General features: G+C 34.8%; 1 protein-coding gene across 2 annotated transcripts; it reads left to right on the top strand.

Annotated features, from left to right (window-relative positions):
* Positions 1-59: 59 nt before the first annotated feature.
* Positions 60-15,715, top strand: LOC134845914 (zinc-regulated GTPase metalloprotein activator 1-like). 2 transcript variants are annotated; one of them, XM_063863042.1, is made up of 10 exons: positions 60-100; positions 175-271; positions 7,254-7,340; positions 7,498-7,591; positions 7,713-7,807; positions 8,134-8,269; positions 13,315-13,446; positions 14,772-14,874; positions 15,059-15,341; positions 15,531-15,715. In XM_063863042.1, the coding sequence occupies exons 1-10, from the start codon at positions 98-100 to the stop codon at positions 15,578-15,580; spliced, it is 1,080 nt and encodes a 359-aa protein (XP_063719112.1). In that variant the 5' UTR covers positions 60-97; the 3' UTR covers positions 15,581-15,715. The 2 variants fall into 2 exon arrangements, with proteins under 2 accessions (XP_063719112.1, XP_063719113.1); XM_063863043.1 differs by lacking the exon at positions 13,315-13,446.
* The last annotated feature ends 3,842 nt before the right edge of the window (positions 15,716-19,557 follow it).

The following is a 19,557-nucleotide window of genomic DNA, read 5'->3' as shown; positions in this document are numbered from 1 at the left end:
CAAAATCATGTGCTCCTCTGAAAAGTTTTGAAAATCGAAACAAAGTCGCCGCATTTTCAGTTTTTTTTCCTATTTCAGATATCAATGTAACTGAAAAATGGTAAGGACGTTTATTTGAATAAAATCAATTTGGGAAAGGAGATAATAAAAAGTATGAAAATCATGGTATTTTAGACTGATACGATTGAAGAGGACATACCTGATCTTCTTTGCGAAAGCATCAACGAGGCCCCTCAAAAGGTCCCTGTAACAATAGTAACTGGATTTCTAGGTAATCATTCAGACTTAGCAGCATACGGAAAAGTTATCGTTATTGATGCCCTCAAGCCTAAACCTAAAATTAATTATCAGTCCTAATTTTAAGTGTGAATGAACGAAGGGTAGATATTTGTAGGTTTTGTGGTTTTTTTTTCAGGGGAAAAAGTAAATGGTTCACGCTCAAATTTTGTATTTTTGCGGTTTGCTTTCGATTTATTTCAATATTTAATTTCATTCAATCCAATTTCATTCGCCTAAATTTTTTTGAAACTCAAAGAGATTTAACTTGGCGTCCTCTCTGGAACTAGACTTTTTTCTGTAAATATCTTTTCTTACAAATCTCACATGCTTTATTATTGAGCCTTAACGACTTCCAGGTTCGTTCTCACAAGGCCTAGAGATAACGTGGTTGCATTTGCACCTTAAGGTCTGGGTTTCGAGCTCCTCCGGAACCTGTTTTTTTGAGGGTGTATGAACTTGGAATTGTTTTCCGGTAAAAATTGAATTGAGGGACTTTCGTGTGTATGCTCAAGCTTTGTCACATCACAAGCTGTGTCACATCACAATTTTTTTTGTGGCAAGCGAATTTTTTAATAGCATGTGAACGTGGTTCAGACTCTTACATAGGCGATATATATTGTTTTTCTTTTTTTTCAGGAAAATTTTTAACATTTGTTCGGACTCAAATTTATTGTTTGTGGTATGACTTTTGGTTTTTTTTTAAGTTCAGTTCATTTCTTTTGTTAAAAGGAAGGCAAACTCCACTGTCACGCAGCAAAAGCGTAAGCGCCACGAAAAACGTGATCGACTTATACTTTCGAAAGTTGAACTTAATTATCGAATTTCCCAGCGAAATAAAAATTTTACGTTTTGATCCAGTTTTCTCAAATTGGGTTAATTTAATTTTTAAAATCTTTTTAATTAATTGTTGAAGAATTTGAAAGAGTTTTAAGGGCATCTATTTTTTCTTTAAAATTCGAAACTTGACTTTTTTGCGTTCATTGACCCAGTTCACTTGCGTTCATTGACTCCTTTCCAACTGTCTGTTGACTGTTTCTTTTTCCCGAAAAAAAAAATGATTCTGCAATGTTAATTTTTTTCTGAGATTTTTGACATGGTATTCGAAGGGTTCTCTCGGCTCTCTCTATTTGGTTAAGTTGTTAATCTTTTGTTTGATCACAGCTTTTCTTGTTTAAGCTCGAGAGATTCACCGAAAAGCAGAGGAGATACTTGAAACGTGTCGTACAAAATGATTTTTTTTGCGGCTAAACTGGTGTCTGCTCAAAAATTGTGGGCTTTGTTTCCGCTTCGTAAGATATGTTCGGTTCGGTTGCTAATTTAATTTCAATGGTTTGTCTAAAATGAAATTTTATCGAAGATAGTTGAATTTTGTTGACTTGTATTTTTGATCTTTAACACTTAGATCGTAGTAAAAACGTAGTGAAAAATCTCACTTAGGTCTTGGCGATTTTTTTTTGTTTACTTGTGATTTTTTTTGGGAAAAGTCTGTTCTCGCTCAAATTTTTTTGTGAGTCTCGGCTATTGATTTCTTTTTCATAAGTGCTTTTCTTTAAGGAAAAGGAAGGCAAACTCCACTATCTAACAGCAAAAGTTCACAAAAAACATGATTCAACTTTTAGTGTCTTAAGTGGATTTTAATGTTTTTCCCAGCAGAATTAAAAGTTTACTTATTGATACAGTTTTCTCAAATTGGATTACTTTTATTTAAAAGCACCAATCTTAAATAGTTCTTGAAATTAAAGATTTTTTATGAGCATATGTTTTTTCTTTAAAAATCGAAAGTTGAAATTAAGAAAACAAGTGAAATTTTTTTCCTTTTCCTTGTGTTCTTTACTCTTTTCCAACTGACAGTTGGCTATGTTTTTTCAATGCTAACAAATTGCATATTGACAAATAGCAGAGGAAGCCAGTCCGGACGAAGGAACCCATCAAGTGATAACATTTGAAGGTTTGAATAGGATAACTCAGAACAAATGCAAAAAAAGCAGAGCAAGGTAGGAGATTTAAAAATGGGCTCATTACATGAAGTGCCAGTGCGAACATGAGCCAAAGTACTGGTTTGTAACGGTGTTTACTTAAAAAAAATTGACGCATTTCTTAGCTAAAATCGTCCGAAGAGTATTAATAACAAGAACATGTACTGCTCGTTTATAAACTGCTGTTTTGATGGTGAAATGGTTTTTGTTCTAATAACTTGAGTATTAAACGAAATGAAGACACTTATTTAGCCCGTGCCATTTTTCAGGAAAGTTGCTCAGGCTCAAATCTGTTTTATGGAAAATGTGAATTTTTTTCTAACATTGCCAGCGAATCGAGTCTTATCAAACTGATGATTTTCCCTCGAAAATTTCATTCATCAGTCTATATTTTCGAAAATGCTTTAAAAAATAATCAGTTTTTTTTGCTTCTCTTCAAATGCCTAGTTACTTTTGCGATAAGCAAGGGTGTTACAATCGGGTACTTGACTTTTTTCCCGTAAACAACTTTCTCCATAAGATGACTAGAGTTTGTGCATCTCATCTCTACCCAACTTGCACGTCTAACAGCTGTAATTCAGCTGGCTTCAACGACTGAATTGATAATTGTTTTACAGCTGAAAGTTTTTTTAGATGGTATTTTTTTGTCGGCTTTTTTGATTTGAACCCAATTTTTGTCGGTTTAATTCTGTAATTTTGGTGATAGATTTTTCAAGCACTTTTTTCTTCTTTTTTTGAGGGGTAAACATAGTTAATGGTTTTCTGGTTTTTATAGGCGCCAAAGTTTTTTCAAAGAAAAAAAAACTTTTCAATTTTTCTTCTGGATTTTAGTTTTTTTTTGCAAAAAGTTTTCATTTTTTTTGCGGATGCATAGTTTCTGACTTTTTTTATTCTTAAATTGTTTGAAACTGGTTTAAGTTATAATTAGTTAAAAGTGTTTTAGTTTGAGAATGTTTGTTTTAAATCGATTGAAGTTGATGGTTTAACATGTTGTTACGCTTGCGATATGCAAGCGTTATCAAACTGGAATATAGACTTTTTTCCGGTTAAAAACTAGTTTAACAAAATCAGTTGACTCACTTCTGTTCACTTATCTTCTCTTCATACCTTCTCTTAACATGTTCCAGTTTGCATCCCCTTGGCCTAGATGTAAAGCAGTTGCCATTGTCCCCTAAGGTCTGTGGTTCGAGTCGTGGCCGGATTTTGTTTTTTTTTAAGTATCAAGGAAATTGAAAAAAAAAAAATCCGAGAAAATTGATTTGTTGGTTTTTCGTTCAATTGCTCAGGTTTTTTTGGCTAAATTGTAATTGCAATTGCAAGTGTTGTTCATTCTTACTTGAAGGGGGGACTTGTAAAATTTAAAAAAAAATTATAAAGTTTTTTTTTGGTTCTGTTGGTGTCTGCTGAAAGATGGTCGGCTTAGTTGCCAAATCACTGATTTTTTGTGCAGTAAGCAATTTTCATGGCAGTTGCAAGTGCAAGTGCTGTTCATTCTAGTTGCAAGGGGTACTTGAAAGATTCTTAAAGAAATCAAAAAATCTTTTTTTTTCGGTTCAAAGGTTTCAGTTTAAAGATTGTTGGCTTAGTTGCCACATCACTGATTCTTCTTATGCTGTATAAATCTTACATTGCAGTTGCAAGTGCAATTTTTGTCCATTGTTGTTTAAGGTGGGACTTTGAACTTCTTTTCATAAAAGCTTATTTTTGTCGGCTCAACTTGTGTCTGCTCAAAGATTGTCGGCTTCGTTTCTTTTCGTAAATTTTGTTCCATTATTGCTGATCTAAAAATCAGGTGTCTGGCATGTTTGCCTGGAATTAACTTCTATCGAGACATATGAAAGTTAATATGACCTATTTTTTTTCAAAAATCTTCTTTTTTCATGGTAGTGTTGTATCGCAAGTGGTGCGAAGCTCCGCTTCGCCTCTGTGTTTCATTATGTCAAAAAAATTGATAAATTTGCAGATTTTTTTGCAAGATTGGCTCGGTTTTTTTTCTGCAAAGGACGTTGGCGGCAAGTTCTGAACGAGATCAGGAGTATTTTTTTTTCTAAGCTGAAATTTTTGAAAAAAACTTCGTTTTTTTTTAAATTTCCTTTCTTGGCGGTTTTTTTTTAAATTTTTTCTTGTAATCTAGCTCTTTTACCGTTGCAAAGAATATTCGTTATTGATAATGTTCGATGAAATTGGGTTTTCATAGGTTTTAAAGTTTTTTCAGATTTTTTCTGTGGAAATTGTTTGTAATTTTTGCATTCAGGTTTTTGAAATTTTGTTTATCGTTTTTTTTTTGTTTTTTTTTGGCTTTCTTTTATAGCAATTAGCGGATAGGGCTTTTTATCTCCGATTGTTCTTGTTGGATATGCAGATTGTTTGGTTGCAAGATTTAATGAACAGATTTGAGTACATTTGGGATTTTTTATAACTCAATTTTTTTATTGAAATGTTTTCTTATCGTTTTCATCTATTGGTTATCAGAAAGAAATAGAAGTATTGATCCCAAATCATTTTTTTGTTTTGAAGATAATTGATTTCTTTAACATTTACAATAGAATTTTTTCTAAAATTTTCTAGCCTACGTTTTTTTATCAACAAAATTCATTCAAGTTTTTTAAGTTGAGACGCATTTTCTTTTGATTTTAGGAGATTTCTTGTGTAAAACAAGTGGTCCGAAGCTCAGCTTCGCCTCTGTGTTCTTAATATTCATTCTTTTTTTTCTCTATAAGTGAATTGTGCATATTCCACAGAATGTTCCACACAGTCACAAAGGTTAAAAAAAGTTTTTTTTTCAAATTGAAGTCGACTTTTGTTCTTGTTGTGATGAGACAACTGATCAAACGCGTAGACAGTTAGTCATTAGGCATAATAGACTACAATTGTCTTCAAAATAATTACAAACAAGAATTGAAAAAAAAAATTAAATGAAGAAAAAATTGTATAAGTTTTTTTGCCAAGGAAGCGCTAAATGAAGCTTCCAAAACTAATTTTCCTGGTTTAAAACTAAGTTTGCAATACTTAAAAGAAAAATTTTCTTCCATAAGACCTACTCGCTTGCCTTACTCGCCCGATATTAGACTAAAACTCAAAAATTTCAAACGTGTTTTTCTCGAGAAAGGTAAAAGTTTTCGAAATTTTTTAATGTCGTTCAAATCGCATTTGAAAGGGTTGAAATGTGCTTTATCACTCGAACTATTCCGATGAATGTTTTGTGTATTTGAATTTGTTTGAAAAAAAAATAAACCTGCTTGCTCACTTTTTCCCCTCGAAAAAATCATGAAATCAAAAACTTCAAACCTGTTTTTCGCGACTCTGAAAAGTTTTTTGAATCACGATTGAATGGGATTTACGATATTATATTACTCGTCCTATTCCGATGGTCGTTTGTGGTACCCGCTTTGCATGAAAAAAAAACTAAAACAAACCCGAAGACAAAGTTCCTCCCCATTTTCAATGTGAACTTTTAAAGAGCCTTTATCCAACTAGAGGCAGGGTTCGAATGCCATAGTTTTCCCAGCTTTCTTTTGAAGCTTGATTTGTTAAGTTTTTGGAAAAATTCAATGGGTTTTTCTAAATTTTCTTGAACTTACAGAGCTTCGTTTTGCACTTTTGTCTTGTTTTTACAAGTGTAACAGGGTTTTTGTGGTAAATTCTAAGAGACTGAATGTAGTTCGGACTCTTATATTGCTCGCGATGGTTTTGATTTTTTTTTTTGTTTTTTTTTTTCGTTTTTCTGAAAAACTTGTTCAGGTTTAAGTTTACTTTTTGCGGTTTGACTTTTGATTTCTTTATAAGTTCAATTCATTTCCTTGGTTGAATGGAAGGCAAACTCCGCTATCGAACAGCAAAAGTATAAAGGTCCCCAAAAACGTGATTGACTTCTAGTTTCGAATGTAAAATTTAGTTTTCATATTTTCCAGCTTTTCACATTTCCCAACAGAATGGGTTTTTGTTTTAAACAAAATTTTGAGATAGATTGTGTTGTGAAATTTCAAATTTTGAAAAGTTAGTCGCTCAAATTTTTTGTAAGACAACTTTTTTATGGCATGCTTTGCGGCTCAATGGTCTTCCTATCTCGTAATGTTGGCTTAGTGGCCGCTCGATAATTGTTAAAAGTTTCTTTAATGCGGGTGTTGTCTCTGAACTATCTTTCTAAAACTAAGATTGGTATCTTAGATTTCCGTCTTTTTTCTATTCGTTAGCTTGCAATGCTACGCTTCCATTTTATCGCAAATGTTGCAAAGCTCCTCTGACACTTATATATGATTTTTGATATAGCTTGCTTTTCTATAGCTTTTTCTCAGTAATTTGAGTTTTTTGAAAATGGAGAGAAAAACTCTGTTTTCAGGTGTGTTTTAGTTTTTCTTCTTAAATTTTTAACGCAAAATTAAGTGCCTTAATTAATCATCAGAATGGGTCGATTGATGTATCATATTAATGTCCTTTCTCTAATAATTCGAAGGACATAAAAAAATTGAGAAAAGTTTTCTCAGTGTCGAGAAAAGCTGCTTTGAATTTTTCGGTTTTTGGTCTAAATTCGAGCGAATAAGGTGAGCGAGCAAGTTTTTTATAAAAGAATAAGCCATGAAACTTCAGTTACATTTTTTTATAGCCACTTTTGGGATAAAAACTGAAAAAAAAATTGAAAAAAAAAAGTTTTAATTTTCGACATAAAACGTTGCACATTTTGCCTATTTAACTGTGGGTGTCGAGTATTCATAAATTTCAGGTTTGCTTCAGAAGTTTTCATCACACCACGCATAAAAACAATGCTAATATGGAAAAAAAAACTTTTTCGTGTAATTTTTTAAAGAACATGGGCCGAACATTCTGTGCTACTTGCACAGCAACCAGCTATCCTTGTTTGTGTAACGGTTTTTGTTGTCCTATGATTTTTTTTCTGCATTAGGCCAGGTTTGAAATATTGAGAAGCAATCTGTACAGGCGAAATTTTTTAGTTTGAGCGTTATCGAAGTTTACTGCTTTTCAATTTAAATATCGTTTCAGGCGCAGGCAAAACAACCCTGTTGGACTATGTCCTGCAGTCTGAGCATGGCAAGAGAATAGCAGTTGTTATGAACGAATTCGGCGAGGGTTAGTCTTTTTTTAATTCTGTCAAATATCATAAATGAAAAAAAAAATGAAAAGCCAAACAAAACATTTTGTCTCAAAAAACAGTGTTTATCAACTTGTGAACTTGGACTTGGTGTCCAACTGTAGCTGCTGTGTTTTGAGTTCTAGTTGGTTTCAGGCACTGAAGCTGAGAAAGAAAGCATTGCTGTGAATGCAGCTGGAGTCGAAGAGTGGCTAGAACTGAACAATGGCTGTCTCTGCTGCACTGTCAAGTAACTTTCATTTTGATCCCCATTTCCATCAATTTTCAGACTCGGCTGCAAATGTGAAATGAATATTTGAAATTTACAGGACGTAAATTTCAAAGGAAATGAAAAAAGCAACATGTTTTAGAGACGTTGGAGTGTCTGCCATTGAAGCGATGGTCGAAAAGAAGAGAGACGCGTTTGATTATTTGATAATCGAAACTACTGGATTAGCCAATCCAGGTAGGCGAATGAATTGAAACAATTAATCTAGATACGCATTTTTTCATCCAAAAGTAATTGTTAAGTGTCGATCTTCTAACTGAAGTTTGCAGATGAATTCATGATGACCGATAATTTCACTAGTTTTCGTCACGCTTTTCTTCTTCATTTAGTTACTTGTATCTCAGTTATCGAAGCAATCTCTCAGCTTTGCAATTTTTTTTGAAATCTCTCGAGTGTTAATCAGTTTCACCCTCAAATTGTTAATCAGCAACTGCGTAGAATGAAAGATAAGTTTCTCAACAATGTTTTTTTCCAAGTTGAAAGATGACACTTTGTTGATGTAGGTCCCATAATCGGTTCATTTTGGCTTGACGAGGGTCTTCAGAGCTGTCTGAAACTGGACGCAGTTGTCACTCTGGTGGATGCATTCAATGCTCAGAGGAGTCGCACTGAACGGTCAACGGCAGAGGAGTGGGCTGCGTAAGGAACTTGAACATTCCCCTTTACCGCACCAAAATTTTTGAGTATTGTGTCTGATTTCGATTCAATTATTCAAACTTTTGTTTTTCTAATTAAAGGTGAATCTTTTTGATTCTTTTATGAAGCCTTTTCGTAGTTTTTTTTTCTATTTGAATAATTGTTAACCTATCTTGATATTCGTAGTTTTTTTTCTATTTGAATAATTGTTAACCTATCTTGATCTGCTAAATGTAACGAAGATAACATTTTCTTATAGCTAGATGCAAATGGACCATCTAAGCTGATATATCACCGAAATATGTGCACGTACTCTTTAGAAGAATAGTCCCATTTCAAACCTGTAAGAAAACAAAGTATGAAAACCAATCATTTAAGCTGAAAACAAATCAGAAACATACAAAAATGTTTTTAAGGCAATTATTGATTGTGTTTCGATTTATCGCCACAACATTACTTCCTCCATATGCCAATCATTATACAAGCGCAGCGTAGTGTGATACTACGAGGCTACTTTTTTGACTTTTTTGCAACAGAACTTGCAAATATTATTGCTTTTTTGGTGGCTTTTGAAAGCCTGTATAAAACAAAAGCATGTGATTTTGACATTTGATTACTGATAACTTAACACAGTTGATACAATTTGATTTCATCAAACGAATCGAAGAAAGCTATTTGTTTTATACAGCAGCACAATAATAAAAACTATTTTTCAGGAGTTTTCCAATTCAGTACATTTCGCGAGGTTTTCAAAATGCAATATTTATAAACAGTTTGGCTTTATACTTTCCAATTTATTACATGCAAAGCTAGTCTGGCTGCCTTTAGTTCGTCACATTCCAAATTGTTACATGCCAAATTTTGCATTTCAAAGCTCCCTTTTCCCGCGTTCTCGCTTGTCTTAGGCTTCTTTAACCGCCAGCAGTTTAATCGTGTATGGTATTCATTTGGAAATCTTGAATGATCGAGGACTTGGTTTTTATTCGGGTCATTCCTTTTCATGGTTTCTCCTCTTTTTTTGATATTTTCATGTGTCCAGAAATGCAGCCTTCCAGTGGTGGACCCGACGGTTGTGCAGACAGCCGCAAATGGCACTTACCCTACCCTCTTCAACACGGGAGCGAGAAAAGCATGCTCGAACTGGGTTTTTGGTTACGAAGCTTCCTAAGTCGGCCGTGTTGCAATGTCTTTTAATCCTTATACTTCTCCTTCGCGCCGGCATAAACTCTAACCCCGGACCTTATACCTGCTCCTCGTGCAATCACAAAGTCCTCCGTTCCCAAGCAAGCGTGTGGTGCCACGTTTGTGGATGTATTCATTTAAAATGCAGTGATCTACACACACTGAAATACCATAACAGAGATTTCTTACTGTCCCAGCTGCACACCAAGTTATATATTGCCCCCTCCAAGTTACCAATTCCGCAAGAGCGGATTTTTTGTGACACTGTTCTCTATGCATCTCGTCACCATATCAATGCAGGCCGTCATCGTTTCTTTGTACCTGCACTAAATGACGAAACAAAGAAACCAGTACAACATAGGGATAGAGATATCATGACCAAAACGGTGAAAAGAAAAGAAAAGAAAAGGCGGGAATTCCTCCAGACTTTCAGACATCATACTTCTTCTAGCAAGTTCTGGAAAGCCGTCCGATCGTTAAATGGTTCTAAGTCTTTGTTAATGACAAGAAGATTTTACAGGCGAAAGACATTGCAAATGCTTTTAATGTGCAATACACTAATTTAGGAACCCACAAAAGCAACAACGCTCAAAGAGTAACCAAGCGAAAAGCTCTAAAATTCAGCTTAGCTGACTGTTTAGGTTTTATACCGCTCGAAGTGGAAAATTGCATTTGACTGATCAAACTGTCAAAAGCCCTAGGTCCACACTGTCTATGTGCGGTTCATCTAAAACATATTGGCCCGGTTGCTATTAATTTTTTAACGCACATTTTTAACCGCTCTCTATCTTTTAACATCACACCTCAAAATGAACAAATTTAAATGTACCCCTCCCTAAACCAAATAAAGTCCTCAAATTGTCAGAATCCTATCGCCCGGTATCGATTTTAAGCCCAGCTGTCAAACTTATAGAATATTCAATTCGTCCAACCTTAAATAAACATCTACTTAAAGCCGGCCACCAACATGGTTTTGGACCAATTTACTCAATCATTACGGCATTATCAGTCCACATTTTTTTTATCAGTGAGGGTTTCAGACAACAAAGGCCTCCCACTAGTACAGTTTTAGCCACGCTCGACTTATCTAAAGCTTTCGACATGGTCGGTCATCAAACTCCTTTGGATCTTGTTCATGGCACGAGCGTACCGGGAAGTTTAACCAGATGGTTATCAAATTATTTGAGTGGTCGCCAAGCGAAAACATTTTTGGGGAGGCTCTGTAAACATCCAGGATTGTTCGCACAGGTGTCCCACAAGGCTCAGTCCTTTCACCCATTTTGTTTAATTTTTACATTCATGGTGCGCCATTATCACCCCCCCCCCCCCCAAGTTAAATTACCATCGTACGCAGACAACTTTAACCCCTCCATTCAGTCGAGCAACTTTCAGAAAGCTGCCTGTTTTATCCATCTATTTAACAAAGTTATACCATTTCTTGCATCCAGATCTCTTGTTTTCTCCTCATCAAAAGGCTCAGCCATTCTTTTTTTCCTCATTCAATAAGGAACTTAGTACTGACCACCTTGTGGAAATGGGCATTACCCCCCTTCATTCAGAAAAACACCCCAAAGTACTTCTGACCCGTCTCTTGACCCGTCTTCTTAGACCCGCCTCTTAACTTCGCAGAACACTGCAAGCGAACTTCAGCAAAAGCCTCGTGCAGGATAGCAATCCTGAAGGCCTTATCGGGGATGAATTTGGATCAATCAAAAGGCTGGTCAATCAAAAGTAACCTACAAGGCTTTGGTCAGACCAATTTTAGCTTATGCATGCCCAGCATGGTCCCATGCCGCCAGTTTTACGTCTTCTAGTTTTACGTCTTCCAGTGAACAAACTTCCAGTAGTTCAAAATGCCGCTCTCCGCACAATAACGGGTTGTACTAAAATGAGTGCTCCAAAACATTGAATGTAAAATTTTGAATGTGGCTCAACATCTTCAACTTTTATCTGCTCAGTTTACTCTGAAAATACATCCCTTCAAACCCTTTACTTTTTTATCACCACCACCCTTAACCTCCCCGGAGTATCCGCCAACAATACTTGAGATATATGGTCTCGGAATAGGAAATTTATCCAAGACCCATCAAATGCATCTTTCACACCTTAAATCGATTTTAACGAGCTCAGTTCTTTCGCCTCTCAAAATTATAAATCGATTTCAAAACAACTGCACACTAAAAGTGTCGAGCAAGCTATTGCAGATGCTCCTCCCTGGAAAGTGCTTCCGCTCAAACCACCCGATATCTCAACTTCTGAAGAATCCCTCCCTTGCTGCACCAACCAGGCGAACCCTTGCTCAATTAAGATCCGGCTCTAGTCCCGTCCTAAACACTTATTTAAACAGAATATATCCAAATGTCCCCCAAACTGCTCCCACTGTACTTCCACTGTACACTTGGGAGCTAACAACAACATCTTTTCAAAATCGTTCTAAATTGAATTGAGGCTATTCTCTTCTACATGATGTTTGATATTGTCCAAAATTTGTGGTTTTCAATATTTTTTCTACCAGCAGCTTTGATACCTATTGAGAGGCGGTCGAAACATTCAGAGCTTTGCTTTAATATACGAGCAGTCATGTTTGAGTTTGGAAGTCTTTTCGGGTTCCTCGTCGTGAATTAGAGTTTAAATTGTCTAGCAGATCCACTCCTGTAAACGAGCTTTTTGATTGAGACTTATTAAAAACAGTCCAACTGACCGGTAATTCCTACTTGAATGCATGCAGCCTAGCATGTTGCTATTAGCGCAATTACTATTGATTTTGTGTCCTCAACTGAAACTCAACTTATGCGTGCCGATTAATTATCTCAACTTGTCGCTACAATTCCGAACGATTAATTATGTTTTTTCAACGATCAACTATCTTCAGCAGGGTTGCAACAAAAACAGACTTGGAAAACAATTATTTTTTGCTTATACTTGGTTTAAACAACTTAAACGTTTACAGACTCAAAGTTTAGCTTTCCCCAATGTCTACGCACTTACTTTATGTAGTTTTTACTAATCCTTTCATCTTTTCACCGCTTCAAAAAATACTTGAAACGCTCTATTTGACCCCTTGCCTACCTTTGTACTATTTGGGTCCCCCTTTGTACTATTGTGAGATATCACTTTTTGGTTGACTGACCCTAAAATTTTTCTACAGGCGCCTCGGGCGCCAAAATAGACCAACTCTGCGGGGGAGCGCGCGCCGAAAAAACGCAATTTTTTGGTCAAAAATTTTTCCAATGAGTGCTTAAAAACGGCTTTCTTGGCCCCTTTTTTTTTTACAAAAATTTGCCTGCCGCGCAGAAAATTTGGTCAAAATGGGGTCTTTATAGCGATTTGGGAGAGCTAAGAAAATCAATTTGGTCGACTTAAAGAAAAGGTCAAAATTTCTGAATTTTTTTAAAAACTGCACCACCCCTCTAGAAAATCCTAGATCCACCCCTGGCTGTCTTCATCGTTAGAAAAACGTCAGTTTTGTTCCAATAATGTATCATCTAAGTTCGCTTGTTTTAATGCTCTGTTTTAAGCAGGCATATTTTAAACATTGTACGCCTGGTGTGTAGAATATAGGAGCTGAGGGTTGGGAGGGGAATACTGATGCCCACTCACGAACTTTAAACCGTGACTAAAACGGGATTCGAACCCGCGACCTTAGTGTTAAAGGCCGCGCGTCTTATTACTCGGTCACGGCTGCTTGTGTGTACTCAAGCTTTGTCCGCTTTGGTACCGATTTATATTTTTGTTACAATGCTAGTCATATATTGCTGGCAATTGTTTTTTTTTATAGTTTTCCTCACAATGAACAAAGGTTTCAGATGCGTTAGCCTCTCTGAGGAAAAAATCGATAACTCAATGTGAGATTTGATATTTTGAAGGCAGGTTGCACTGGCAGATGTGATTTTGCTGAACAAAACAGACCTGACGACGAAAGACTTAGAAGAAAAACTTGAAGTTGACTTGAAGACAATTAACACATCCGTCGAGGTGTACAGAACGGTCAAATCCAGGTTAACTGCATTTCAAGATTCTATCACCTTCAGTTTTTACAAATATGGGTCTTTAATTCTCACACATTACTTGAGAAAACAAAAAAATCCAAATTTATCCGTTCATTGGTTGACTGATCGCAGTATAGGGATTCGACCCCCTGCCAACCCTAAATAACTTTGGTACTATTTTGCGGCATAGTTTTTGATTGACAGACCCTAAAATTTGTCTATAGGGGGGGCTTTAACGCCTATTAGTTCTAATTTTGAAAGGGCTCAGGCGCCTAAAACCAGCAAAGTTAATAACAACTAGCAAAAAGTGCCTAAAAACATCAGATGGTAAATAATTCCCAAATGGCATAAAACAGAAAATTTTCCAAAATAGCGTAAACTTCATTGTAATTCAAACGTTTTCTATCAGTTTCTAAGTCTAATGTTTTGTCAGTTGCTTCCAAACAAATGTTAAGCCACAGTTTTGTCAAAAAATTGACCACAAGAAGCCTATCAATAACCACAAGCTTTTGTTTTTCGCGTTTGATAAATATTTTCTACACTTTTTTCAAGATAAAATGTCAATCAACATTTGAATTGACTGTTTGCGCAAGCATAGCTTATGTCATAGTATGAACTCTCTTTTTTTCAACCTAAGTCGCAATTATTGTTGCGAAGCAATTGTTGCGACAAAATGTGTTCATTTTGAAAGTGTTCATTTTGATCCAGCCATTAAGTACAGCCAATGCTAAGGATATTAACAAACACTATTATATTACAAATAGCACTTTAGCTTCAAGGTATCATGGATCTGTAGCGTAGAGGTAGGGAAGGATACCACCAACAAATTAAGAGCGTTCGAACCTGGTCAGGGTAGAGCGTTAAGAGCTCGAACCTTAACGCCTCTGTGGTGACTAATTTTCTCACATGGTTCCCGATTTTTTTTTCTCGATTTTTTAATGCAACTGTTGCATTAAATTCATGCCATTTGAGACTTATGCCATTTGAGACGTAATCACTCAGACTCTGATATAGGTCGCGATGATTTTATTTTCATGAAAAGTCATAAAATTTGTTCCGGGTAAACTTACTTATTCGCAGTTTGACTTTATTTTTATGGCTATGTTTTTTTTACAATTTCTTTTCTTTATAAATTTGCGGCGCAGACAATTTAAAAAAAGTAAACTTAGTTTTTATAATAGAGCTCTTACAGAAGGCAATTGTTTTTCCCACACTCTTGAGGAATTCGTAGATCAGCGCCCGACTGATTGCCTATTTTTTTTCTTAAAAAAACTTATCTCAATTGAACGTGAGTTTACTTTGGCTGTGGATTAACATGTTTTTTGGCTGTTTAGAGTTCCTTTGGATTCAATTTTCAACCGCAGATGCTATGACGCAGATGTAATTCCATTGCCAAAAAGTGACCTACCTCATTCTCATCAAAGCGTATCATCTTCAGTAAGTGTCAAGATGACAGTTAGTTAGTTTTTCTTGACGTACGTATTGAGTGATGAGTTCTGCTCACATATTCAATAAATATGAATTACGAGGCTATGATTTATTCGACAGTTTTTGTGTAAGTATTTTGGCATACAAATTCTCAAAATCAAATTCAAAATAAATGATTCTGATTATCTCTTAGATGATCACTTCTTGTTCAATTCGACCAGCAGCATACCACACAGTTGACATTGAAGAATTCGAATCTAAATTGACCGAGTTACTTTGGAACAAGTCTGCTCCCTTCAATGGTGGAGATAATGTTAACTCGCCTCTGGGTCAGCTTGAGATTCTTCGAGCGAAAGGATCTGTAGTGAGTCACGAAGGGAAAGTGTTCCATCTGCAAGCTGTTGGAGAGCTGTATGAAATAAAGGAAATGGACGAAAAAGCAGTGGATACTAAATCTACACATCTTGTTTTTATCGGTACGAATTGTGCTTTTTGACTCGCTATTGCTACTATCTTTTCAATCAAAAATAATAACAAATTTGATGATTTGAGATAATATGATTTTTTTCAAATTAATTAGGAAAACGCTGGAAATCAATACTTTTGTTGTGCGTACTACAATGACTTGCGATTTTGGTTAATGGTAAATTAATTCTTTATTTCAGGCAAAAGTTTGGATCCGGGGCTATTGGAATCGCATTTATTCTCAACATGAACAATTGCAGATGAATCCATGTTTTGCCTTGTACAGAAACTAAAAACGAAAGAAATTGGTGAAATGAATGTGTTAGATTATATGCTGATTCATTGACATCCTTTCAAAAACATTTTAATTCTGTTGTCTTTTCAAAATGCTGAAAAAATTGACATGAATTGTGTCAAAGAATTTTCCAAGCAAACAGTTGAAATATTAATTTTATCAGATGGGAAATGGAATAACCGGTTACCATGAATAATGCTGAACAACATTCAAAGCACTGTAATATTCGAACAAAAGGCGTAGCGCAGAATTTTAACTGAAAAAAGTTTTAATGGTTTTTTACGAAACATGAGAAATCAATTTGGTCTGGCGCCTAAAAAAGGTCAAAACATATGACTTGTTTTCCAGGTTTTCATGCGCAATTTTCGAAATAATGTTTTTAATCCAAATTGTTGCTAAATTCCATTTGCTCTAAAAGTTTTTTTATGCTTTAATTAACTTTACGTGCATTCTTCGAGGTACCTAAAAACTAATCTTCACATAATAGTGAAGCAAGTCAGAAACCTAGTAATCTAACGCTTAAGAAATAATGCAAGTTTCTACCAAAGCTAAAATCAATCCGGATTAAACATGCGCATTTTACTTGAAAGAAAATTGTTAGATGAACAGAGTAAAAGAACTCGAGTCTGACCTAGCCAAATTACACAGCTTAGATATATCGCAAACTCGTGTTCTTAAATCTCTATATTTTTATCTTAAGAAGCACAACGAGCGTACTTTCGACACTTCAGATTTCAAAACATTTGTTTAAATTAAAATCAAATAAAAACAATTTCAAGGTATATCGTTTGAGTGCCCATTTTTTTCAGGAACATTTTTAATCTTTTAATTTAAATTATTATTATAAGTTCTGTATAACAAAAAAAGTTGATCTTAATTCACTTTTAAGAAAAATTGTTTGATGAAATGTTCAAAACTTCCGCTTCTGATCTTTCAATGAGCCGATGAACAATTTTTACAGACTAAAAGACTCATAATGCCTGATCTAGCCAATATAAGCATCTTAGATCTATCGCGAACGCGTGTTCTAGACTTTTTTTAATCTCAAATGTTCTCTATATATCACAAAGAAAGCTTGTGCCACATGATCTTTTATTGATCTCCCAACATCACAACGAGCATACGTTCGTCATTATTCAGATTTCAAAAAAGCTTTCAGTGGCAAAAAAGGGCATTTCGACGCAGTGTATCCGGTCAGTCTGATTATTTCAACCAAATTGCGCAATTTCGCTCAAATTCTAATCAACATACTCGTTCAAGTTTCAATCGAACAAAAATAATTTTTTGGTATATCGTTTTTATGCAAATATTTTCACCAGCAACATTGTTTATTTTTGATTTATTCGAATTTTATAAATTCTTAATAACAAAAAAGTTCATCTTAATTCACTTTTTAGAAAAATTCTTTGATCAGTTTTTCGAAAACTTCCGCTTCCGATGTTTTCAAGAAACGATGAACGTAGTTCAGGCTGTTATATAAGCCGCGATGATTTTTTTCAGGAGAAGTCTTTAAGTTTCCTCAAGCGCAAAAAAACTTTTTTTGCTAATTGACCTTTGAATTCTTTGCAAGTTCAGTTCAATTCCTTTAAATAAAGGAAGGCAAATCCACTATTGAACAGCAAAACTATAAAAGTCACAAAAAACTTGATCCAGTTCTCTTGTTGAATGAGAAATTCTATCGAATTTCCCAGCTTAATAAAGAGGTTTACTTGGTGATATACTCTGGTGAACAAAATTAAGTGCAAATTCAGGATTTTACTCTGTAAAATGTCTGGTTTCAATGTACATTTGGGACAACATTTCCTTCTAACTTCTGTAAAATTTTTACATTGACCGAGAGCAAATGATCAGCACTACCTTATAAGAAAGTATCAATATTTGGTTTCAAAAACTGGCTTTTTCAGACTCGGATTAATTGGTGAGTCATTGAAACAAAATATTGATACTTTCGCAGACGGTAGCTCTGATAATTTGCTCTGGGTCAATGCAATAAGTTTACTGAATTTTGAATGATCACTTGTCCAAAATAAACATTGAAACAGATATTTTACAGATTAAAATCTTGAATTTGCGCTAAATTCTGTCCACCAGTGTAATTTTCTCAAATTGTGTTAATTTCATCGAAAATGTCAATTAAGTATGTTGTCAATAATGTCAGTTGAAGTAAATTCAAAACGAGTCAATGTGTTTTTTCTGTTTGCTTGCTTTCATTGACACTTTTTAACGGTCTGTTGGCAATGTTTGTTGCTGGCGTATCATTAAATTGAAAATCCTTCATGCTACTCTTGAAAAATTTTCAAAAATTGATTCCATTATCGAAGTGATGTAAGCTTAGTCATTATTCGCTTTTAATTCCATCCAAAGATATGTAGGCATGTCATAGGATGTTGGCTCCCTATCATTTAAAATCCCAGATGTGCTTTGGTTGTTGATTATGCAATTGTTTATCTACGAGGTCAAATTTTCCCACCTAGCTTTTATAAGTTTCTTTGTCTTCAATTATTTTTGTTCAGTATCTGTGTACTGCTTAAAATCTAGTTGACGATTGAAAGCCTGCTCTTTCATCGTTTCATTGAAGCCCATTCTTTGCTATCTATTGCTATGCTATTTTTGACTATCTAATACACAAGAAAAAGAACTCTTTAAACAGAAGTCAGGGTAATCCTGTAATCCGCAAAAGCTTTTTTAAAGCTAGTTTTCGCCATTTTTCTTATGCTTGTAAAGGCAGCTTAGCCTGGTCTAATTTTTTTTATCTTGGTGTAAAATTATGATCTGTTTCAAAATCTCATATTTGGTATGGCGATTTACAAGAAAACAAAAAAAATCCAAACATGGGTCAAACATTCCATAACAGACTTTTTAAAGGCTGTAAACAGTGGGAAAGAGTAAGAGGAGACTACGGGATTATGCAGGCACACAGGAGTTAGTAACCACTTTTTCCAAGGATATGTTTTTTGAAGAAAAAAAGAAATTTTGTTGTAAAAAGACGAGAAAAACCCAAAGCGTTTTAAAAAAAATTAAATAATACTTGTTCATATTTAAGAAAATTCATCATTGTTCATAATACTTGTTTTCATCAACCAGGAGTTCTAGGAAAACATGCCAAGCAAGATATTTGATATTTTGTGATCGCTTGATAAGTTTTTTCCGTTGCTGAATAAAAAATCAAAAATGTCTTGCTTGGCATGTTTTCCTAAAACTCCTGTTTGATGGTTTTATCTCGGTGTAAAAAATAGTCTGATTTTGGGTTTCAGGCCTGAAGCGCTCTTCACTCAGTTACGACAGTGTAGTTGGTTTATTGCAGTTTAAGGGGATGATCTAATATAAAAATATATAAAATCTTTTTTTTTGGCTCAACTGGGTTCTGCTCAAAGATTTTTGTCTTTATTAAGCAACGGAAAAACTTATCAAGCGGTAACAATTTCAAAAAAACTTTGAGCAGAACCCAGTTGAGCCAAAAAAAAAGATTTTATATATTTTTATATTAGGTCATCCCCTTAAACTGCAATAAACCAACTACACTGTCGTAACTGAGTGAAGAGCGCTTCAGGCCTGAAACCCAAAATCAGACTATTTTTTACACCGAGATAAAACCATCAAACAGGAGTTCTAGGAAAACATGCCAAGCAAGACATTTTTTATTTTTTATTAAGCAACGGAAAAAACTTATCAAGCGATTATAAAATATCAAATGTCTTGCTTGGCATGTTTTCCTAGAACTCCTGGTCGATGAAAACAAGTATTATGAACAATGATGAATTTTCTTAAATATGAACAAGTATTATTTAATTTTTTTTAAAACGCTTTGGGTTTTTCTCGTCTTTTTACAACAAAATTTCTTTTTTTTCATCAAAAAACATGTCCTTGGAAAAAGTGGTTACTAACTCCTGTGTGCCTGCATAATCCTGTAGTCTCCTCTTACTCTTTCCCAC

The sequence above is a fragment of the Symsagittifera roscoffensis genome, chromosome 5 (assembly GCF_963678635.1).
Source record: "Symsagittifera roscoffensis chromosome 5, txSymRosc1.1, whole genome shotgun sequence".
NCBI lineage: Eukaryota > Metazoa > Xenacoelomorpha > Acoela > Convolutidae > Symsagittifera > Symsagittifera roscoffensis.
The sequence above is the reverse complement of the archived record's forward strand: the minus strand, read 5'-3'. Positions and strand labels throughout refer to the sequence as shown.

Excerpts from the sequence above, each read along its gene's own strand:
- LOC134845914 (XM_063863042.1), top strand. Across the intron at positions 7,341-7,497 it reads TATGAACGAATTCGGCGAGG|GCACTGAAGCTGAGAAAGAA; the intron begins GTTAGTCTTTTT and ends AGTTGGTTTCAG. Across the intron at positions 7,592-7,712 it reads TGTCTCTGCTGCACTGTCAA|AGACGTTGGAGTGTCTGCCA; the intron begins GTAACTTTCATT and ends AACATGTTTTAG.